Consider the following 25,383-nt stretch of genomic DNA (forward strand, 5'->3'; position numbering starts at 1 on the left):
ACGCTATTATTACTCTCCTTTTTCGCTATGCCTCTTCACCCACAGTTTGAATATTTTATGAGTGCCCTGTCTTTGGTTACCATGCATTATTTCTTTTCCCCTCTCAGGACTCAGTAGCTGCTCTCACTCCACGTTTACCTCAACTGGTTTAAGGCCAGAGACTGACACTATATCAGTCCCCGCTTTCCTATCATACCGATCAGTAATTCATGGTGTCATTTTTTAATATACTGTAGTTTTGTAAATTGGACTCTCTAGAGTTCATGTTAACTTTTGACTTGGACCTCTGTAATTTAAATTAATCAATGTCAAACGGAATAACGCTTGGACTGATGGTTGCAGAAGCCTCTGCTTCATGTAATGTTAGGAAGTAATTCAAATAATTTCGATAATACTAGAAAATAAATTAGCTTTTCTTTGTATAGTATCTCGTGTATGTACTTTACATGATTTACTGCATGATCATTTCATACGTATGTTTGTTTATCGCTGACGTCGGGCCAAAACCGCATACATGAGTCACAATTTGCTTAATTCATATTTCAAAAAAAAAAAATAAGTCTGGGTGTTCGTTGTAAATTATTGACACGTCTAAAGTATTGAAAACGGTTTGCCCACGTCGATGATGCAATGTTTGTGGTTGAACACGTTTTTGGTTCGAGGCCAGCGATTAACAGTATATTTTATGCATTTTTTACGAATATATTTTATATCCTTGTAAAAATACAGTTTACTTCATCAAGCATACCCACATATGTCATTCTGTTACAATTGTTGCAGCCACTGCATGTAGATTGTGCAGCTTTTTTTTTTTAATAATTGACCATCAAAACCACTAAATGCTGACCTCATTCTATTGTTGAATATTATTGTATACATTTTTGACGTGCACTCTCCCCTCTCTACATCAGAAAACAGTGCGTTTGATGGTGAACTATCACGGCAGCCAAAAGGCAGTGGTACGGGTCAACCCGTTGGTACCACTCCAGGCCCTTATACCGGTCATCTGTGAAAAGTGCGAGTTTGACCCTACGTGCGTCCAACTCCTAAAGGACAACATCAGTCGTCAAAAGTTACCGCTGGATCAATCTTTAACACAGCTGGGAATTAAGGAGCTCTATGTTCATGTTCAGAGTCTAGGTAAATATTGTCAACACTGTCCATTTTTCTGTTTGCCAAGAATGAATATGTAGACACCCCTGAGTTGCATCACCACAATAATTCAAGTGGTTTCTTGGGCCATGCCAAAGCCAACACCAAATTCAAATATTTTTGGAAAAAACTGTTAACACTACAAATACCAAAGTAAATACCAAAGTAATTAATCTGTCCTCTTAGCAGTTTTTATGTGCAGTTCACATGAAATGTGATCTTAGTGATCTGAAAAGTACACCAGGAGATTCTAAATAAAGATAATTGTTCCATGACTCACGAGAAAGAACTAGATAGCTCTATTGATTTGCCACTAAAGCTGAATCCAGCTAATTGTTTTTATTCATTTGTTTTTCCTAGTTCTGCAGCCTCAAATGGCTTCCACTCCAGCTCTAAACATTTCAGGTAGTAGTCAACCGTAACTGTGGCCATTAATCCATCCTAACAAAAATGCTGCTTGTTCATCAACCTGGCTTTTGTCTTGAGTCTTCTGTAGACTATAGAGCAGTGTTTTCCAACCTTTGAGCCATGGCACCCATTTTACCCTAGATTAATCCCAGAGCAAACCATGAAACAAAGATGACTTATTCAGTTGTATGAATGGCAATAGGTGGATACTATGTTCAGTGTACTCTCTTCCACTTTAATGAAAAAAACATTTATTGTTCTGCCTGTCACCATTCATGGCTCACAATGAGCAAAGATATTTCTTGTTAGTAAATACTTTTTGCACAAATAAAATAAAATTGGAAAAATTTCTGCACCACACAATTGAAGTAATCATCGGGCTTTTTTAAAGGTTAGTGTGCCAGAAACAAGTAGAAATAATAAATCTATAGCGCCCTCTGCTGATAAAAATGTTGCAAGTTGTAGTAGTTGAAATTGTAAAATGTTTTTTTTTTCAGACTGTCATCTGTATACATTTCAATTGATGAATTTAATATTTTTTTTATTTATCTGCCTTAAGGCTTTTCAGAGGCACACTGGTGTATTTTCATGGTTGATGTTAAGTTGTGTTTGTTTTCCCAGACACCATCTGCTCTAGCACTAACAGTTTGGACAGGGGGACTAAGAAAGGCCTTTTGGGTTTTTTCCAGTTTGGCAGGAGGAGATCCAAGGTAAGTCTGAACATTATAACTCATTGGTTATCATTGAGTGGTGCAAGTTATTCATTTTTGTTTTGACGTAATTGTGCTTTTTTTTTATACTTCCTTACATACCTTAGCCAGATAGTGCATGGCTTAAATATGGAATTTTGCATGTTTGCTGTGCATTCCTTTTGCAGACAGAGACCACATCTTTGGGCATGGAAGACACTAATGATAAAATAATCCAAAATGAAGACCAAAGATCCGTAAGTGTTGCTGAGACATAAACATTCTTAAATTAGTCCTGTTCAATTTTGCTCAGCTTCCACACAGTATCTGTAACTTCTATTTTGTATATCACGGTCGTTGAATCCGATTTGCAGACCCATTCACTGATGGCATGTACTGTAGTTAAGATTGTAGGTGATACACATTGTGCAATGTAGGTGTTCATTTATGCTGTTCATTTATAATAGAAATACCAGGCACATGGAGCCATCTGTGAAGAAAATAAAAAAAAAACTACAAGTAGTTTAAGTGGTAATTAGTTTCATGTAAAATAGTACGAGTCAGGCACCTACCAATAATTAATGATTCTGATCAAGTGTATAAAACACACGGAACATGTGAATGTTTTTCTGGGGTGTGTTGACTTTTTTCTTAAAAGGGCCTGCAGACAGACAAGCATTTGAAAGTTATGTCTGATGAAAAAAATATTTGTAAGGATTTGGAATGGGAACTGTGAGGAGCCAAGTAAGGATATGGCTCTGACACATTGATAATGACACGTGTATTAAAAAAGGAGATCGCATTACATTTGTAAGGCTTTAATCATGATGCATTATATCAGTGTCCTGTAGAGGGCAGAAAATAACCAAAATTGTATCTTCATCAGTAAGCACTAGCTTCAGTGTCTGTCCACTTTTGCAATTGTGATTATATTTGTCAATGTCGTATGTTAGACAATTCAGAAGAAAGTGTTATTTTAGGCTTGCAGTTCATTGCAAATGTGGTAGTTGTCCCTTTTTAGCAGACACCTGTAGAACAAATGTAAACTTCACTGATATTCTTAAACATGCATTAAATAGCTCTGCAAATCTTCTTTCCACATCCCAGTCACGAGTTAAATTTTTAAAGCTATGGACCTCAGTTTAGCCATAGTCATCTGGGGCTCACCTCAGATCAGTTTGATGGTCAATTATATTAGTTGATTGCCTCATTCTACATCACTCTGATCTCCTACCAAGCTTCAGGCTTCTGCTCAACCTCCATTGCTTTCCAACTCTTTGTGTCTCTCATAGGGCTGAGCGATATGACCTAAAATCAATGTCGCAATAAATTGGGCAATTTTACCTCGATGACGATAAATGCACGATAAATTCCCCCTGAGGACCAAAATCAAAATAAATGCAGGAAATGCATATTAACTGCTTTTTTTTTAAATTGACCAACTGGTACACATCACTTTCAATGAAAAATAAAAGTACAAAAATCATTTGAATAAACATTCAAAATAGCATGCTTTGCATGACTTGAACAATGTCACAAAGAACAGGAGAAAAAGGGTACCTCTCACAAAATCTTTTTATGTAAATATATTGTGCCGAGATCCTGTAATGCCATTTGCAAAGGCCTAGATTTGTGTAAAGGTGTCTTGTAAACAATATAAATAATGCCATGTGCAAAGGAGCTAGTCGCCTGTAAACAAAATGCTGAATAAAATGAAAAAAATGTCAATGGAATGCCAAGTGTGCTGCATCAGGAAAATGTACTGTCTCGAGTATTCTGGTGCGCGGTCGCCACTTGTCGTCTATGTACCGCGCAGTCAGGCTCAAACAGGGATCCATGTTGCGACTCGACCACAAGTCGGATGTGGATGCAAAATGCTCGACGTCTCCGCTCCCGTCCCGATGTTGTCCATATCGTACGGAGCCCCTTAGGGGACACGGAAGAGAAAAAAAAAAAACTTTGCGTTCCCTCGCAAAATCTTTGCGTTCCCTTGCAAAGATTGCAATGCAAAGGTGTTTTTTTTTTTTTTCGAGTGAATGTTCATTTTTTTTAATGCGCGTTTATGTACTTCCGGGTCATCTTCCGTGTAAACAAACGCAGCAAAGATGGAGTGTGTTCACCCGTGGGCGAGTTTATTTGAATTTTACTTTGAAATTGGCTTGAAATACAAAGAAATAAAATCAATTTTGGATATTAAGCACAGTTTTCAAATAAGTAAAAGACCGTTCCAAGCCCTCCTCCATGATTAGTGCCGCCTCCAACGTACTGTCGTCTCTTGAACAGCAGCGCATTCGAGGCAAGGGTAGTCAAACTGACCCGGAAGTACATAAACGCGCATTTAAAAATAAATAAATAAACATTCACTCGAAAAAAAACAACTTTGCGTTCCCTCGCAAACTTTGCAAGGGAACGCAATTTTTTTTTTTCTCTTCCATGTCCCCTAAGGGGCTCCGTAATATCGGGAAGTGCTGTTTGCGGCAAATATTTTCGTACCTCTTGTCGGCTACGTTCATGAGGCGTTTAAATCCTGTGCGCTCCACTGTAACTAGAGGAGCTCTATCTTTAGAGCTATGTGCTCGGCTATCGAGTCCACCACTGAGACGTTCTCTCGTATGGTGTCGCCTCCGTTAGTGGGCTGTTGTCACTTGTCCAACCTTGTTTCTCACTTTGAACTTTTAGCACAAGCTCCAAGTCAACAGCATGGTTGTGTTGTGGGTGGTGAAAAAGAAAAGGTTGGACGCGCTGTTTCAGGTGCTTACGACGCACTTTGTAGTTCATGTTCTTTTGCTCAAACATCTTCTTTATGGAACCCAAAACATTTCCAAACGACAGATGTCGAATTTCTTTTCGGAACAAGCGCGACAGGAACAATTTCAACTAACGTTACTTCGTCTGCAGCCGTGTCAGCCGCTTCGGGATTTGAATCGCCAGCTGCCAACGCGTCTTCTGTTTACATTCTTCTACAGCACATGAGTCACGTGACTACATGCGCTGTAGCCGTCTTAAAGAGGCATGAACATCGCCGCAGACAGAAAATACTTTTTTCTTTTTTTTTTTTTAGACACCGAATTTACCGACATGGGCAAAATGATGTCGGTCATTCTAATACATTTCGGTAACGGTAAATTTTCGGTTTATCGCCCAGCCCTAGTCTCTCAGCAGGGAGCTTTTGTCTTTGTTACTGCCACTGTTCTCTCGGTTGTAATGTCATTTTATTACAGGGGGCTTCAATCCTGTTCCCCGAGGTTCGCTGTGCTGCCTGTTTTCCATCGCTCTCTGCTGCAAATGATCAGGATCGTTATCCAGCTTCTGCAGACCTTGCCAATTATCTGATCATTTGAATCAGGTGTATTGCAACAGGGAACGATGGGAAAACGGGCAGGGCCGCGGAGCTCGAGGAACAGGATTGAAGACCTCTGCTTTATGTCATCAGTAAATATTTTTGGATATCATACTGTTTTCTATCTATAAATGACAACACGAAACACCTGGCTTGAATTATTTGTCCGCCGTTACATATATTGCGTTATTTTTTGAAATTGTCAAAATTGATTGAAATCTGAGTTGTGGGAATTGGCTATTTTATTGTTTTCATCCTTTGCTATAGTCTGACTTTCTAGTGGCCTTTGATGCGGATTGGATCTCTTTCTGACCACACACACGTTTGTGTGCAAACACACGTGCGCTCACACACACAGGCTTATCGGCAAGGCATTCGATTACTCAAGCTTGACTACATCTGCACTAAAAGCCCATCATCTTATCTGTAATTGTTTCATTGGGAGCCAACCATGTTACCGTGTTTGTGTGTGGTCTTAAAACTCTCAACTAGCCTTTTGTTGAAAACTATCGTTGGATTTCTCTGAAAAATGTTCTGATCATGATCATGACTAAAACATTACACAGTAAAATGTTTGAACCGCCAATATTGAAATCTGTCTCATCACTCCAGCTGGCACGGGTAACCGGCTCACCGGTTGTGCGCAGTTGCTGTGCCAAAGAGTTGGTAGCTGGCTCCTACGGCAAGTTGTTTGAGGTTATACTGGGGTTGAATTTAGTTGCACCTCAGAATTTAGAGGTTGGATTCATCCCGAATGCTGGGGCGCATTTCCATAGTTATGTTTTCATCTTTGCTCTTGACACATTTCCGATTGTTTACCACAAAGTGAGGAAGTAGAGCGCAGGTGAACAAGTCAGACAGAGTTCAGAACACTTTGAAAAATACGTTTATGCTGAGGTGGGAACATTCTGCTTTTTTAAGGGTCCAAACGGAAGGTGCATCAAGGCTTCACTTGTTTTATTTATTTTTGTTCTTCCAGACTCCAGTTGACACACACCCCACCTCCATGTTTCCTTTCTCTTTCTCTGTCAATCAGACAACACAGAGAACAAGATTCATAATTTACATCTTTCCTGGACTTTGTTCTTATTCAAATAATTAACGTTGCGTGAGGCTCTGTCAGCAATGAATTTCACATTCTGGTGAAACATGTCAACATGAATGAAAATGTAGACACTTTTCTTCATAATTGTGCTAGTTTCTCATCGTTGTTCAAGGTCGCATGGTGTTTATCTACTGATATATACTTAAGTACACCTGAAACAAACAAAAGACATATTGTACACATTTTTAACAGCGGAAAGGAGCTCGGGCTTGTTGCATGAGACAAAAACTGCCTTGTTCTCAGATTGTGCCCAATAGATGAATATACAGTATAATAAATATAGAATGCAAATTTGTCAATGGGAATTAACCTCCAAATTCTTATTACATAATTTTCTACCACAAGTGTCAGAAGCAGTGTTCTTTCCCTTTTGTTCGATGTTCTAACTTTAGGTCTGATTAATTCTACTGGCAGAACATAATGGCACTTTTGTGTAATTCTGTATGCAATGCATTATAAATTATTAAACTGGTATTTTTCCTCCGAATTTCCTAAATATTTGACGCAAATGACACGAGGCCTGACACTAATAAATCTTTTTAGTATTACATTCTGTTAATGTTAGTCTGGAGCCCTGTACGGTCGCTGATGCTCTTCATCGCTTTATTCTCACAAGCAGTAACAGAATGCACACTGATAAAACGGCTGCTATAAGCCACAACTCACCCCGTCTGGTGTGGACTGTCGACCCCCACTCGTCTGCCCACTGCTGGCTGGGTCTCCTCTTCATAGGAGTTGTCAGGCACCTGTCAACCCTAAGGGTGCCCCCACTGGTTCCTACTGCACGGGTGTGTCTTGACGAGCCACAGTGACACGCCGCAAGAGGCCCGTGTCGACGTTTCTCCCATAAAGTTGGCTGCGGTGTGTGGATTGATGCCACCTGCGGCACCCATTGTTGGGCCGTGGTCTTCAACACAATATGCCCTTTCATTGTCTGTGGAATCACACAGGTGGGGGGGATGCTGATGTCCAGATTTCCCACCCTGTTGTAGTTCAACGACTAATCCCAAGGTGCACCGTGGCTCCAGCCGCATCCATAACTGGTGCATTTAGTGAGCTGATAAAGGCCGAGGGTGTTGGATTCTGGGATTGCTGTCAATCTAAACTGGTGGGCAACTCGTGTCACAGCCACATTGCCTGGTTGGGCTTTTTTGCCCCAAATCTTGGGTCGTGCCCCATAATAGTGGTGATGTGGTGCTTGGTGCGTCTCCTCCCTTGCAGCTTGACCCAGAAGTGTCCCTGGGTGCATCACAGTGATTGTGGACCCAGTGTCTACCAGGGCCTGCTATGTTTGCAATCAATGTAGCAGTCAAGGTACAGTCCATGTGCCTGAGCTACATAAGCCAGGCGCAGCTCTGGTTCGTCATGGGTAGATGGACTTTGCGGTGTTGACACAGTCGCGGGCGAAGTGCCCCGGCTCCCTTGCACCCGTGAGACTCTTCCACAGGCAACCGACTGGTCCTCCGGTCACTGCGCTGTTGTCGTTGCTGGGGTTGCTCTTTGCTTGATAACCCACGCCCTTCTTTTCATTGTCGCTGCTGTTCTTGTTCAAGGCTGTGGACGGCCATTGTGTCTGCGGCCGAAGAGGCACACAGGAGAATGTGTTCCTTGGAGACCCCAGATCGATGCGTGTGGAGCCAACTCCTCTTGAGCTAACGTGTCAAGGGTGCTGTATTCTTCCAACGTATGATACTGGAGGTCTGAAGCATATGCGCCAAACCTCCTCCTTGTCGCTGATTAAACAGCTTGTCGCTTGAGGCTTCAGAATATCGCATCGCCTACCAGTCAAGCGGCTCAAAATTGACATACACAACCCTCCTCCACTTCAACCTCTGAAAATATCGAAACAATCGCCCCCAAATTTTGGGTTGTGCAGTTGCATGGAGTTGTAGTCCTCTTAATGTGTGTCGCACATAAGCGACCTCATCAAGCAGCAGCCAGTAAGATAATAGCCAGCAGATGACTCCTAGGAGTTGAATTTGCATTGTGTCGTTTGGGTTGATTGGCTCACCTGCTCTTTTCCTGAAATGCAATGTTAGGTAAAATTTCTATTTTTTTTGTTTCATATATGGAAAAAAATATATTATGCGAAATAATAAAATACACTGTCAACTGAGTTGAAGACTTCCCAACAATAATTCAATCCACAAATACACTTAAGAAGTTGGAAACAAGGCAACCTAGATTGATTTAATTAGTGTGCATGCATGCATACATTGCACTTTAGAAGCGGTATCATGCACTGCACTTATTGTAATTCAAAGTGCGTGGACTGTTAAACTATAGCTTTTATTATCAAAATGTTTTAAAAGTAATATTTTTGGTGAAGGTTCCCTATATAATACTTACCATGGTATTTTTCTTATCTTGCACACAAGATGCAACACCAATTTATTCAAAAACGAAAACTAATATTAAAACTAACTAAAACTGTTTAAAAAAAACAAACAAACTATCATACTAAAAAAGCCGCCCTGAAAATTAATTAAAACACCATAGTGGACTGTGTCCATTTGAAAAGATGAAGCTGACCTATTCGTGTTTGTATGCGTTTTTAGATGGATATTTGGAAATTTGACTTGCCACTCTTTTGACATCTCCAGGCACTATCAGCAGTCCAAGCTGCTCCCAAAAAAGTGGATCAACCGAGTACCTTGGGCCCGTCACACTCAGTCATGAATGTTTTCAGGACGTCACCAAAGTGTGACACCAAGAAGAGGAGGGCACCAGCACCACCTCCAGGGTCCCTGACCTCGAGTAATTTGGAGAGTTATCAGGTGAGTAGTTAAGAGTGGTGGTAGTTAAAAACCTTCCGAATTACATTAGCAACATGACAAGATTTTTGTCAAAATGCTTACTCTGTTTCGAATGGCCACGTCAACCTAAATGTAACTTTACCCATGGGAAAATAAAATTAATAACAAGTTCATAGGTTTTATAGTAATACCATCAGAAATGCACCATAAAGTACACAAAAATTAAGTTAGAAGAATGTGCTGTGTATGGAGCAGAGAGGAATAATCTTCATAAAGACAGGCCAGAAAGGCCTGCAGAAGTGAGTGCTCCAACCATGGTCAACATCGCTGATGACATCATTCAATCTGACAGAAGGGTGAAGGTGAAGGATATTTCATGTTTTATTTGGAATAGCACTCCAAATTATTTATGATGACTCCAAAGTCAGCTGCTGCTGGGTTCCCAAAATGCAGCAGCCAAAACAGTCGAGACCATCAACCAGTTGGATAGGGGACGGCTTCCCCGATCCCCTTATAGCCCAGACCATACAACTTTTAATTTCCACCTGTTTGGGCCCCTCAACGAGTTCACCATAGATTACCAGAGATGAAGAGATTATTAAAAAAAAAAAAAAAACAGCAACACTGTGAGCGCTGGGATTAAGTCTTTCTTAAGAATTCAACACAGGTGTTAGAAATGTGTTATACGTATATGTATAGAGTGAGAGCGAGAGAAAGAAAGAGAATGTAACTCACGGTGAGCACATATGCTGTATAATCATTGTCACACGAACATTGCTCTTTGTTGAAGGCACCCGTACGAGCAGACGTGGTGTTGTCCAGCACTCGCGCTGTCCACTCGTCACCTTACCAATCTACTCATAATAGCACGAGGGAAGGAGCGTCGATCCTGAATAAGTCTCTGCCCAATTGACGTCGAATATATGAACTGTCTGTGGTCTTGTGTCACACAATTTATGAGTTCTGACCGCCGAGCCGCCAATTTTGGGGTGCCCCACAGCCCTGTATCATACTAAAATAGAACTGGCACTCCCCTGAGCAGATGTCTACATTCAGAATCAAACCAAGAGTAATTGGTATTTTTTTTACTTGTAATCATTAATGTGATCTGTTCACAAATCAGACCTTGACGGAGACAGAGACTGGAGGAAAACTTGCTCGCTTCTAAAACTGATATTTCTTAATTCATGAGGCATTACAAAGAAACATGATACTATTTAGCCGACCACCCGAAGACAGTTGGGACAGGCTCAAATGCGCCCACGACCCTAGTGAGGATACGCTTAGAGGTTTGGAGAATGCATGGAAGGATAGTTTCTTTGCATAACTAGAAAAGCTCTTTGTCAAGTATGTTGTCAGGTGCATCACACCTATATGGGATGTGGATGGGTTGCATCTTACAATGCTGTGACCCGTGTCATCCCTGCAGTTTCATTATTTGGGGTATCGTGGGAAATGTTTAGCAAAAGAGGTCCTCGTTGCCTTCTGCAGAATACTTGAAACAATGTTTTTGTGTGAATGCTGTTGGTATACGTTCATCAGTTTTCTCCCTGAACATTGAAAACAGATGAAATGTTGAGGTAAAAACTGCCAGTTCATGTTGACAGAATAAAGTGAAAAGGAGCGCGGCAACCAGTGGGCGCGAGTTCAGATACTGGGAACGCAGTTCAAACAACCTTGTCATCAACCTGTCATAGATGCAACTTCTATTTGTGGTAGTGGCTTTTAAACTACGTATCTTGACTCTGTGTTTTTCATCGTCACACAGTTTGATTTCATTTGCTCCTTATGTAGTCACATAGAGAGTGTAATATGTTCATTTGTTTAAGAGTAATGGAAACACAACACAGTTGATATGAAGGTTGGCGTCAGAATGAATCAGGAAAGTCATCTCAGGACTTGACTCGCTTAATGAATTTATCTAGTTTCCTCTAATACCCATAGCCACGTAATAGTCCAGATCTGACTTCTCCTTTAAGATGGCTACAGTCTTGCGAGCAGACACGTTTCTTGATTTGAAACTATAATGCTGCCAATATATTCTGTGATTGGCTATGTTGCAGCAAGCTGTAGGCATTTATCTTCTGTCAGCTAAGATCAAAAGTGTTTTTTTTTTTTTTTATCTCTCACCTCTTCTAGGTTTTAATAATGATTTAAATGGCACCGTAACAGGAAAGAGGTCGATACATTTGAATTCCTTTTCCACATTTGTTTTTTCTGCATGTGACTTTCCTGCTTGTGTCTGTGTGGCTCCTTGATTGAGCTGGCTGTCTTCCTTCCTAATGTCTCTGTGGAGAAATAAATCTTGAACAGCAGAGGGAGGCTTGTTTTTCATAAGCATCAGTCAGTTCAATAATTGTCTTGAACAGCATTTGTCTTTAATCTCCATTAATGCTCAGCTCTGGCTCAATCCCCAGATGCACACTGTACAGTATGTTTTTTTGCTCTATAACAGTGGTCTTGCTGTTGTTTTTCCCTTTGTCACTTTTGTCTCTGTTTGCTCACCATAATTATTTGTTCAGACTTCTTTCTTTTGATGCAAGAATTCCTCTACATAGTCACTTTGAACACTTGTTTACAGAAACAACAAGGGGTAGTCCATGCGGTTTTAGACGGTTTTGTTGGTTTAAGGCCATGTTCTAGTTTTTCTCTTATTCTCAGACATTAACTGAAAGACTAAAAAAAATTCTGGTGGTGGCTGGTGCAGGACGTGCGTTGCCAGAACAGGAAGGAGTGGTGTTTGTTGGTTGTGCCCCACAGGAATGGGTGGCGACCGAAGGACATGCCGCCGGAATAGGACGGGGTCATGGGCGCAGGACGTGTGCTGCTGGAAAAGGAATGGGTGAGGGATAGGAAAAGAGTAGTAGTAGTAGTCACAGTCTCTTGGGGCCCTTCCTTAATGGTCGGGGCGAAATTAGTGATCCCGATCGGAGCCCGTGGTCGCATAAAAAACTTTGGGTTGGAGTGAATAGTGGGTGATGAAATGCCCAGAGTTTCCACCAAAAAAATGCAAAGACCCAGTGCAGCCCAACAGGCGCGTTCCTCCTGGGAGAGGCAGGTTCTGCTGAATTGCATTGGTTTCTCCCCGGTGGAACCGGTGATTTGGTGCTTTTGAAGGTCTGTATAACCAGTTTTCGGAGTAGGGTCACGAGGTGAGGAAGGGCGGCAGGTTTGGCGCGCCTGCGGTGTTCTCTGATGTGATTTTCAATCCGAATCGCTGGGGAGATAAACTGCTCAAGAGACTCTGATTCATCCCGAGTAATCTTGGAGCTCCTCAGACAGTATGCAGTACGTCTTTTTTCTAGCTTTATTCCATCACTCTCATTGGCTAAAATCCTGAATTCAGTGTAGCTGACTGAGAGCCCAGACATAATGCCATTAGCTATTTTCCAGATGACTGATTAATAAAGGGCTAATCGAAGACAGAAAAAGAGGCAAAGGATTCCAATGTCTCTGACTTTGACTCCCTCAAGGAATTGGCCCACCTCCGTGTTCTTTCCCGAAGCAAGTTGATAACACAGGACAACTTAGCGCAATTTTACAAATACACTTCTATCTCCCCGGAATGATGTTCAAGTGATGGAATGTTGGGTTCCTGCTGAAAAGGCAAAGCAGCAGCTGGTGAGACGATCATTTCTTGATTCGAAGTGAAGGGATCGGTTAGAGCAGGTGGTGCTGTCTGCGGCAAAGCGCTGGAGATTGTCTGGATGGCCGTCATGTGGTGTCAAGGTTCTGCATAGATTTCATAATCTCCCCCAGGAGTTACTCATGTCTGCCAAGCAGTAGGGTTGGACGATTGAAACTTGCATAATTCCACGGTACGTTTACAAGTTCCTGACGTAAAAGTAACCTGAATACACCATGTTGCTAACATAGCAAGTGTGCAGCCTTTGTAATTTTGACATCCTAGAGCATGATTTAAGATGACACCGTACTTGGAGTTTAAAGTAAAACTACACAGCAAAAATGACATACTTTGTATATTGCAATAGAAAACATGCATTGTTTTCAATACATCACTAGCTGTAATGTGAAAGTCAATGGAGTAAGTTATATGTAAAGTTGAGTTTTCAAGGATTCAAGGAATTTTCCTTTCCTCAAAATTTAAACATACAAAGATTCAAGGGCTTTTATTTCTCATACCAACCCACATTTCAACATGACATGCCATGAAATACAATCCCTGAGATCCCATGTTATGAAAATATCCTAAGATAAAATAAATAAATACAATATGATAATGAGATACGGTAGATGCTTTTTGAAGGCTTTAATGTATGCAAAGATGCAAGGCATTTGGCATCCAAGGTGTGGATGTCGCCGGATGAAAATGCAAGAGGATTTCATTTCACATATTACAAGGTCATGTTTTGATTCACAAAATCATAATCAGAATCCTCTTGATTGGCCAAGTATGTGAAACACACACAAGGAATTTGTCTCATGCAGTTTGAGCTACACTATTATTACAATAATAGGCAACTACAATAAACAAAGACATGACACAAGTATAGAAAGATTAGTTTTCAAAAATAGTGTTCACTGTGGGGGGGTGAATAGACATGAGGCCAAGTTGATAGCTTTTACTCCATTTTTCATAGTTGAATAAATAAATAAATCAATGAATAATAGTGAAATCTCAGTTAAATTAATTGTGATTATTTTTGCTTCAATAATTGTCCACTCCCACCAAGCAGTGCTTCCTGAGTATGGAGTGCTTTGGAAATTGTGTCCGACTATGCTGGATCCATGACAGGTCAGAAGAGACTGTCACGTGTGGAGGAGAATTTGGACCTCGCACATGCAAAAATGAGTCTTTATATTCAGCAATAAAACGTAACAGCAGAGAGCAAGGCTGGATGCAGAAGGCATTGAAGAGAGCTTGAATGTTCTGACATGTCACTGATCAACCCAAACTTAAATACTGAGAGACATCAAGCCATGCCCAATCCTATTTGACTCAATAAAGGTGATAACATGAGGACCATAGCAACTGACAACATGGAGTAACAACAGGTCACAATAATGTACCTCTTACTACACTTGATTCATCTCTCGGTCAATACTGATGATTAATGGTACATGGTCACTATCATTGTATCCTTCACAGGTTATAAACATTCTGAAAAGTAGCTTCATAACATAACCAAGCTTCCGCTATGTTTCACAGTATCCTTTTCTTTGTGTGCTGATTTTTTTCAATCTGTAAACAGAACCCGATGAGGCCTGTATTATGGATATATGGTGATATTCATTAATGCTGATGTACAAAGTACACATGTTTAGGTTTACACTGTAAGCCTCTCATGCACGCACATACTCCCATTTCACATTCCATATAAGCGCTGTCATGTTGCCCTGGTACAAAGCCCCTCACCCATCAAGAGTGCCTCAAAACAAGTGATGAATGGTCACGCCACCAGGTTGAAGCCTCCATAGGTGGTCCTATCTGATCAACATGCTCCGACATGGGGCCCTTTGCCTCTCAAACCATAGTGGAAAATTTAATAGACAAGCCGAACTGTACTGTCAGGGCACTCTACTCGCTTTTGCATAAATGCACATATACCATTTTTATAACCGTCCTATGTTATCACGTGTTGTTTCTGAGTAACTGTTCAATGAAGACCATAACATATCGCCTGTGAAAGTGGAAACGCATGCAAATTAAGCATAAACTCCTTTTTGTGGTGTTTTCTGCCATTTCAATGTTGTGACCTTGAATGTGATGAAACGCTGTCGGTCAGTTTCAATCACAAGCTTAAAAATGTTATGCCTACAGGGCAACATGAGCACCCCTGCGTACGCGTGTGCGTGCGTGCTTGCGTGAGTTTTGCTGACTTATGTTACGCTCTGCAGGGAACATTCATGAACATGCTTCCACACATGTATGTGCATGAAGTACATACACACGTTTGTCTTCATTGGAAAGTCAGTCATTCGTTTCAGTTTCAACTTTGACCCACATCCGCTGGTATGTGACAGTATTCATATGTATGAATGCAAGTGAGGCAGAGGAGTGGGGGGCCATGGAGGGAGAAAGACAACCAGTTGGGGGCATTTAGATTTACATACTATGCCACGCATTGAGTTCATGGGTGAACATTGTCTTGTTGGCAAAAACCCCTTCTCACATTGATCGACCCTTCTTGTCCTGTTGCATGATGAAACACTACAAGCAGCTCCAGGCATATTGTCTGTGTTGTGCATTGAAGAGGTGAATTCAGAAGTAATTGGGTTTCCTTAGAAAGACGATATGCTGTTGAAACCTGCCTGTAGTCCTTCACATTGTATCATAGATAATTGACTTCACAACCAGTTCTTCAAGCCGTTGATCCCCCCCCCCTCTTCTCCCACATAGCTTGATTTAAAAGCAAGTACGAACAGCATTTTGTACCACTGTTGCATGTCACCTGATGTTACCTTTGTGCTGTCGTTACATTCATCAATCATTGCTAGTGATTTGTGTTCGAAAGATCACACAAAGGAGTGTTTTAAATGCTTATATTGTATTTGCACTTTTGCATAATTTTGCTTTTAGCCCAGCTGACAACACATCAGTGGCCTGTCAATTCCCCACTACAGTGATCAATGGTTCAACATTAAAACATTGTCATTTAGCAGGAGTGCATTTCGCATCAGCCACGCTCTTTGTCTCCTACCATAAATGGGATATGTCACAGTTGCAGAATGAAGGATAGTGATGCAAAGAAGTACTTCATCAAATTAATTGTATTACTGACAGACATTATAATGTTTGTTGTTGGAAAATGTAAGAGGAATGTTGGCAGTGTGAATTGAATAGTCAGATGCTTGCCAAAACCCCACTTGGATTTAATTACTTGATAGTTCACTCTTGATGGTGTCAGTTCACAGACTGATTTATGTTTTTGCATGCACACACGCGCACACACACAAACACAAACAGTTAAATGGCAGTTTGAAGTTCAAATGCCCCAAAATAAACGTTTCCATCTAATCGTGTGAGCCATCAGCGCACCTCAGTACATGTGGGTTGTATATTCAGCCGTTTTGAACTGATGTCTGCTGCATATTTTTGCTATTGCCGGTACACGCAACAAAAAAACACATCCAACAACTTTCATTCAGAGCCAGCATAAAAGAGTTGTCTGTTTTTCCTCAATGGCTTTTTCAAAGAGGAAAACAACATGAGAAAAGACGTCTGTCCACTGAAGTTTTCCAGTTGTTCAGTTTCAGTGCCAAGATTGCTTGGGATGATCTGCAGTCGCAATGTGCCAGTCAATTAAGTGCCATTTCAAGTTGTTTACCAATCGCTTTATTTAGTTTTATTTCTGTTATTTTTTTCTATAAAACTTAGTGTCACCTGGTTTACTTCTGCTCATACTTGCATTCCTCTAAATTATTAAATATAAAAATATGTTACTTAAAACATTACTTGTTAAGTACACACATAAGTTACAATGGTTTTATTACTATAGCAGTTGATTTTATATATATATATTTTTTCAAATGGCCCGAATTTAGATACCAGTACAATTTATTTTCTCCTAAATATTTCCCCTTTTTCACTTCTTCCTGTTTCAGATGGGCTCTGTTTCAGAAAGCCAGCAGAGGAAAAGAAAGGCTCCAGACCCCCCTTCGACACCTGATTCCATCACCCCAGACCCATACCCTTATGGTGCATCAACTTCTGGGACCACCACCCCTGATAGCCAAGCAAGTGAAAACCATTCTCCAGCCTTCCGCACAAAGAAACCCCAGTCGACCACAATCGCCTCCTCCACTGTAAAAACAACAGTGAAGCCACAATCCCAAAAAGTCCAGGTTCAACATCCATCTGTTTTCACCGTTGCACCCATCAGTGCCTCCCCAACTCCCAGCAGCAGCACTGCCGACAGCCAAGTTCTTCAGGACTCTAGCTCTGAACTCAGCCACAGCCTTGACTCCGATCTTGACACAGATGACGTTTCCCATTATAGTAACCTCACCAGCAGTACTGCAAGTGGATCAGTGCATAGCAAACTCCCCACAAAAAGTTCCACTTCCAAAATGAAGGAATTAGACAAAGTCAGCAGTGGGATGGGTAAACCGCAACGTGAGTCTACTTTAACCAGGATCTCCAGGACAGAGACTGAATCAGTCCTTAACCTGAAACCGGATGAAGTTGAGAACAACAGACAGAGCACAACAGGTAAATATAAACACATAGCAGCAAACACAGCACTAAACAGATTATCAATATCTTGGAGATGCAATCATGCCCACTTCATTTGGTCACTATTGAAATTTAGCTTTGAGTAATGAATGCGATGGTAATTTTCCTTTTCCTGCTTAACATTTTAATACGACACATCTTATTTGGAACCATTTTCCCTTTCAAAGCTGCACATAGTCAATGGCTTGTTTCCTTTTGTTTTGTTTTTTTCATGACAAAGCTTGGTAATCCCCGGAGGCCGTCTAGAAATCATTTTGCCACATTGCTTTTGATTTAATAATCAATCACTTCTGAGTTAGAATTTTCTGCTTCAATTTGGGAAACATTAACATGATTTTCATCATCATCAGCTGTTTGATCAATAAATCAATCAGAAATCAGAAATCCCTTTATTGTCATTGTACTCAAGTGTGCAACGAGATTAGAGAGCTCCCCTCTCCAGTGCAATACAACAATAATTCAGATAAATATATAAATTAGATAAATAAGAGAATAGTTAGTGCAATGGAAAATAAATAATACTGAATAGGATATATAAAAACACATCACGTTGCTGTTCTGCAAAGTAAGGGTGGTCGTGTGTGTGTGTGAGAGTTTAGAATAGAGATGGCTCTTGGAAAGAAACTGTTTCTCAGTCTATTGGTCCTTGATTTGATGCACCTGTAGCGCCTGCCAGAGGGCATCAGGTCGAACAGGTGTGAGTTTGGGTGGGTATTGTCTTTGACGATGTTGAGAGCCCTTCTGAGGCACCGGGCGGTGTAGATGTCCGACAGTGAGGGGAGAGGGCAGCCAATAATCCTTTGCTCTGTTTTGACCGTCCTCTGGAGCCTCACTCTGTCCGCCTCAGTGCAGCCGCTGTACCAGGTGAGACAGTACGTCAGCAGGCTCTCGATGGACGAGTGGTAGAAGGCCAGCAGCAGCTTCCTGTCCAGGTTGAATTTCCTGAGGACTCTCAGGAATTGCAGACGCTGGTGGACCTTCTTTACCACTGCTGTGGTGTTTGTTGTGTGTCCAAGAAAGGTCATCGGAGATCTGTACTCCCAGGAACTTGAACGTGTGGACCCTCTCCACACACACGCCTTCGATGCAGAGGGGGGGCGGCACCGTCTTGTTCCTCCTGAAGTCGATGACGATCTCCTTTGTTTTTGCAATGTTGAGTTGCAGTCTGTTGTCCTCGCACCAAGCCGTCAGTCTCTGGACCTCCTCTCTGTAGGCTGTCTCGTCACCGAGATCAGACCGACCACTGTCGTGTCGTCTGCAAACTTGACGATGGTGTTGTTACCGTGGGCCGGGCTGCAGTCGTAGGTGTAGAGGGCGTATAGGAGAGGGCTCAGCACGCATCCTTGAGGGGAACCGGTGCTCAGCGTACGGGTGGAGGACGTGTAGGGGCCGAGCAACACAGTCTGGGGTCTGTTGGTCAGAAAGTCCTTAATCCAGATGCGTGTGAGGGCAGGGAGGCCGAGAATGTCCAGTTTGGCGACGAGGATGTCTGGGATGATCGTGTTGAATGCCGAGCTGTAGTCCACAAAGAGCATCTTTGCATAGCTCTGCTGTTGTTCCAGACTGACTAAGACGGACATGAAAGGTAAACTCCCTTGTGTAACTGAAGTTTGAAGTGTTTGAAATGAAACTCCAAATGTCTGCTCCTAAGAGCTGTCACACTGCTTCAACATTTAAAACTAAAGACCTCTAAACTGGTCAAAGATTGTCTGATGCTCAAGTGACTAGTAGAGGTAGTTATATGTAGTACTTATTTTTGAAACACTATCGTTACTTATCAAACCTTTCTTTTCATCCCACGTTTTCCTCTCTTTGACTCTCTCCTGTATGCATACAGCCGCTCACATAATCCCTCAAAGCTGTCAGTTGCAAAGACAAACACATCAATCACAGATTTAAAAGTGATCTACTTGAACCTCAGCAAGCCCTCTATTGATCAGTCCTTTTTTTCATAGCAGAGTAAGACTGCAGCAGAGGGCTGTCACTTGTGACAGAGCCAGAGATGATAGAGTGTAGACCTTAGAAAAGGCGTGAGGAAGGTGAGAATGAGGGAGTTCAAAGATTGGAGCATGGGAAGGTTTAGGTAGCAGGATGAATATAAGTGAGGAAGAATCAAGTCTGAAGTCGTTTCAAAGAGATGTTCAACAACAGGATAAAAATAAGGATAAAGCATGATGGAGTTAGTTTGTTAGTTGGAAATAGAACAAACGGCGTGAGATCGATACCTTTCACATCGAAAACGGTTCAGTTCAATCCATACCGGTAATCAATGGAACCAATTTTTGGTACTTTTCTGCTGTTTAATATTTTTAATAATAAAATGTATACTTCATCTTATTTTTCAATATATACTGGATATAAGCCACATCAGCTCCTAAAAAACAACAACAAAAACCAAACAAACAAACAAACAAAAATTATATACAAGCTACACCGGAGTATAAGCCGCAGTTCTCTATGTTGAAAACAATTCGTTGTTTACTGCATGTACAGAAATATTTTGTATTGTGAATGCACATAAAGGTACTTAAACAGTTTGTTAAAATAGCGCCTTTTAACACGGCAACTACTGTGCTAATTAAAACAGAACAGACCCAAGAGAAAAAAACAAAATCACGATTTATTTAGCGTATTTTCTGAACTATAGAGCGCCGGTGAAAGAAAAATCCACAGAAAAGCTGCACCGGTTTATTCGCCGCAAGGTTCCAAATCTAGGAAAAAACTAGAGGCTTATAGTCCGGGAAATACGGTAAGCTTGAGTGACACACAAAAAAAAACATCATGAATTTAAAACATAGGAGCTAAATACGTTGCGTGGAAATAAATGCAAAACAGTTAAGAATTAATAAAGTACAAATAATGCAAAAAATAAATTAATATTAAAAAATGAATTTTTTACATGAACAAAACAAGGAACTGAGTTAAGCAGTAATACAAGAAACTAAGATAAATAATTTTATTTGTGTTATTTTTGTTCCTGATGCAGTTTTTTTTAAATGCATAATGTCACTCATTGGCCACAGTCTTTCGCTATTCAACCCATATGAAATTATAAATATGTTTAAGTATTGTTCTAAAACAATTTATATATATTGTAATGATGCTAAAGGCACGCAATCTCCCGAGCATGATTCGAATTGGTCGGGAAAGACGGACCTCTGTGTGTCAACGCCGGGCAGTGGTGGACTCCCCTTACAGAGAAAGAGCTACCAGTGACACCCTCACTTTCAACCCCGCACAGATTGCGGGGACCCGTAGACATAGCCAGGCACTAGACGGCACCAGCACCGATAAGTTCACCCCATCACACAACAAACCAAAAAACATCCCAGGAAGTGACTTAAGAAACTGGATTTGTTAGGCTTGGCGGCAGGCGACTCTCGCTCGCTTCCAAACCCGCACGGAATAAAAAATCTTTAGCATTTGTGAAAGCCTGCGTGAGTGGGTGACGTCATTATGCTTGTGTGCATGCCTTGCTGCATTTTAGTACACCATGGAAATTTGCCAATTCTTCAGCTCCTACTCAGTCACAATTTAAAATGATGTGGTTCGGAAATGAAACATCGTACCATTTAATTTCAAGTGAATCGGTGCCCAGTTGTACCTTCTCTACTTCATTTTACCTTGCTTCCCGCGTTTTCTGCAGACAATAAAATGTCCTGCCCTTTGGCGTTCTCTGGGTTTTCAGTCTCTCTCATGACATCGTACACATAAACCCAAACATATCTTTTATAACTCTCTTTCTGAATTGCAAGCGACAAGCATAGTTGGCTGCTTGCAGTTAGCGTGAGAAGCTAATTTAGCAATCACACTTTGACTCTGTGCTCCTTGTCAAACATTATGAACAGGGAATAAAAAGTAATTATATTTTCCACAAAAAGCGGCTTGATGACGTTTACTAGTTTATCAAAACCAGCTGTTGAGTGAAAAGGGAAGAGAAATCCTACCAAAATCATGATCTTTAAAAAATATCTTTCTAGTTGCATCAAGTATGATCACATCCAACTACCCGTGTCACTGTAATACGCGACCCAAATGCTTTGACATCGCCAGAGACTTTCTGTTTAGAATGTTAGTTGCCTTAAGGTATTCTCTTGTTTCCCGTTCAAAAGGAAAGGGAAAAAAATACAAAAAGCCAAAACAAGCAGAAAAATGCAAACCAGCATAAACATTTTATCCTGGTTAAAATAAAGACCCTTTTTTTTCCCGATTGTCTTTATTGTAGATAACAGATACAGCCGGCACATTAACGCATTTCTCACACAAGAATGTAAAACTCCAAATTGTACAATTAGGGGGTATTTGAACTTGGGAGTCCGATAATGCTGTGTTGACATTAGTCATACTTCCAAGTAAAACGTGTTTGGTTTCACCTTGTTCATGAATGTTTTTGACTTATGATAGGATCGTTTGTCATCTGATCCCCGTTTGTTGTTTCAGTGCAGTTTCATTGCCTGGAACAGAATTTGCTTGCTTTATGTGAATAATGCTTTCTTATCCAATAGTGCTATTAACCCTTCTATTCTAGAAAGTCATCTGAATTGATTGCAGCATTTTTTTTATCAGATTGCACATTAAGGACTACAGTCCTGTTTGTGTTTTAATTCCTCATTTAAAAAAAAATAGAATTCGAGCAACACATTTTGCTCCATTATTTTTGAGACTGGTGAAAGCTCCAGCTGGCAACTATTATGGACTGAAGGGAGTGGCACCAATGGGTAAATACCAATACTTTGAGGGTAATAGCTTCCAGCAATACATTGACAGAAAAGAAATGGAGCTACAATATGAACTAGTTAATTTTTGGAATGATGAACTTAGTTTCAAAATTTTGCATCATGTAGTATGAATTGAAATGTTCCTTTGAGAAATTCTGACCTGAACTTTGAAATACTGCCCATAGAAAATGAACTTTCTCAACCGTAACTGCACAATACTCCCACAAATCTGGGCCATTGATTGCTGATCTGATTTTCAATTTACACTCAAATCATTATTCAAACAAATGAATGTATTGTTGCGTAGTTGTGAGGACACACCAATGAAATCTGAATTTCAAAAGGAGTACAGTACCCTTTTATTTTGAGCATCGTCAATGTTTGCATGCAAAGATATGTGTCGCTTCGCATTTCCTAGTACAATCACATTGCTTGCATGTTATTCCCTTCCAGGAGCAACTGGTCATCCAGCGCCACCCAAGCCCCGTCGTTCGCCGGCCTTGGAACACCCTACCCTGTCTACCCCTCCCCTGTTCACCCCTTCACTTGAACCCACACAAACTAGTGCCTCACAGAGCACCATGGAGGAGGACGACGACGCTTCACAGTGTAGGTGCCATTTGGACTCTCTTTTTGCTTAAATTCTTCATTTTCTATAATTATTTGTCCAAGTATGTGTGTATACATAGATAAGATTGAGAGAGTAAATGAATGGATGATAGATGGACACAGTTCTGGAAGAAAAAACAGACCACTGCAAAATTGTCAGTTTCTCAGATTTTTCCTGTAGGTATGTGTTTTGAATGAATTGAATAATATTAATATAATAATACAGAAATAAATCCCAATATTCTTTTAAATTTAGAATTGCTGATTTCTGAAAAAATTGCAGTGGATGGATGGTTGGATGGATATATATTGTATGTGTGTGTCTGTGTGTGTGTGTGTGTATATTTTATCCTGAACCCACTTCCATTCCTGTCATTCATTTTCTGCTTTTTCTTTACCCCCTACCCTGCACCCTTTTTGTAGTGTACTGCTGTGGTCCTGTACGCCTCCACTCCAAGGTCCCTTGAAATCTTTCTCTGACTCCTTACTCATCCACCTTTTTTTTTTTTTTTTGCCGGTCCTCTTTGCAATGTTTGCATCTTCATCTTTTCCCTTGTCAACTTTTCTTTGTGATCACCATCACTTTTGGAATGTCAGAATGTGACATTCTTTACTTCTCTCATACAGAACCAAATGCATGTGTGTGCAATTCTTGTGTTTTTGCTTAGTTTGATCCTCTAGATCTGGTTACTATTGATTATGTTGGAAATATCTGCTCTGATTAAAAATGGGCACCGCAGTCAGTAGGTCGTACCATGACAGATGAGCTCAACCGGGAATCGCTGGATGTATCACTTACAAAAAGTGATTGATGAGCGATATGAAGATAGCGCAAGGCAATGTGATTCTTCTTAGCCGGTAGTTTGGTCACATGATATGTAAAGATCAATTGTTTAACAGTCTTATCCGTGGCTCATTGCTTTGAATTGCTTTTGCGACCTGATCTGGCAAAAGATTGGGGAGGAATAACATACATTTGCTTCTTAGACCGCTTTTCTAATTATTAAAATAATGATGCTACTTAGTTTCAATATACTGTAATGTTTCAGACCGAGATTCGTCAACTTTCCCTGACCATCATTTTAGTATGAGTATGTTATGAACTTTTTTCCCCCCAGTTTTTGTCAGCATTGTTTCCATATTCATACCACATATTGAATTATTTGAAGCAATAGTGTTTAACTAAAAACAGACATTTTTATTGTAAAACTTTTATCATTATTAATAATCACAGCATAAGCGTAGTGCATATGCAGAATGTCATAAGTCCAAACCTAGTTAACAGGTTGGCGGGCTTCCCCTGTATGCCATGATAACTAGCATACCAGTGGGTTAATTCCATGAGGGTTTGAAGCTGAACTTACTGAAAAGTGATTTTCTTTATGAATGTTGTTGTACATTAATTTATACTACAAATATGATATGCAAACACAAACTAAGCATAAACTTAGGATAGTGTCATCTTTGGTAGCTCTTGAAAACATTGTATTTATTGCTTTAGGGTTCCTCCATTTATCCATGCCGGAAGATTTTTCTCTTGTTTCGCCAAATGCAGATGTTAGTTGTGCATATAACGGATTATTTTTCAGTTAATTCAAACAAAACCTTGTCTCTACTTTTTAATCTGCTGCATGGGTGTTATGTGATTATAAAGATGATTTTTGTGTGTTCAAGCAAACATGACATGAATACCTTAAGTTTATGAACATTGGTTGTTTGCATGACATGATGTAAAACTAGTTTGCATTGACTGCAACTATACGTACATGACAAGATTTACTCATGGACTGAGACACTGTAGCATGTAGAGGATATTTGACAACTGTTGCGTCTTTGTTGACAGACCAGCTCTATATGTGACACTAAATGAGTGCACAACTGCATGTGCATGCATGCGGAATGAGTTGGAAAGATAGATAGCCTTGTGACTCAGCACGAACGGGCAGCCATAATATATGTGCGTACGCACACTGGCGCACGCAATCAGTAATATGTACCATTATAACCAAGGTGGCTCTTATTTCCAAGAATTGAAACTATTGACCTTGTAGTTTTGTGCATGCTGGCCCAAAAAAACTGTCAATGTCACAATAGTTTGTTGGCTGTGTAATTAAGTTTGTGACTGACTAAATAGGTGCTCGCAAATCCACAGAAGTGACCAAACTGCTCTGGAGAGATGGTATGAAGCAATTGTGTATGCCCTGGAACTCAAAACCATACTGGGAAAAAAAGTGTAATTAAAATGATTTGTTTACAGTATATCCACCCAAACATCATTAAAGTAGTTTTATCAAGCCACTAGTTGGTTATGCTCTGTGCCAATGTATGTATACTTGGCTTGTGTTTTCTGGTTTGTGGTGTCAGAATGAATGTTGAAACTACTCTGACAAATACTTCTCTGTTCGCTTT

At 40.6% G+C, this 25,383-nt stretch overlaps 1 protein-coding gene across 6 annotated transcripts in view; it reads left to right on the forward strand.

Moving 5' to 3' along the window:
• Positions 1-25,383, forward strand: part of cobl (cordon-bleu WH2 repeat protein) — a 47,305-nt gene that overhangs the window by 11,157 nt on the left and 10,765 nt on the right. For 5 of the 6 annotated variants that reach the window (XM_088307259.1, XM_088307264.1, XM_088307260.1 and 2 more), the window contains 7 exons: positions 912-1,140; positions 1,513-1,557; positions 2,182-2,270; positions 2,438-2,506; positions 9,298-9,471; positions 17,017-17,623; positions 22,819-22,974. In XM_088307259.1, the coding sequence (XP_088163385.1) occupies positions 912-1,140; positions 1,513-1,557; positions 2,182-2,270; positions 2,438-2,506; positions 9,298-9,471; positions 17,017-17,623; positions 22,819-22,974 (1,369 nt within the window). The remainder of the gene's footprint in view (positions 1-911; positions 1,141-1,512; positions 1,558-2,181; positions 2,271-2,437; positions 2,507-9,297; positions 9,472-17,016; positions 17,624-22,818; positions 22,975-25,383) is intronic. The other variant, XM_088307263.1, reaches the window with a different exon arrangement.

This window comes from Idiotropiscis lumnitzeri, chromosome 10 (assembly GCF_059441095.1).
Source record: "Idiotropiscis lumnitzeri isolate Australia: NSW breed Sydney's pygmy pipehorse chromosome 10, RoL_Ilum_1.0, whole genome shotgun sequence".
Taxonomy (NCBI): Eukaryota; Metazoa; Chordata; class Actinopteri; order Syngnathiformes; family Syngnathidae; genus Idiotropiscis; species Idiotropiscis lumnitzeri.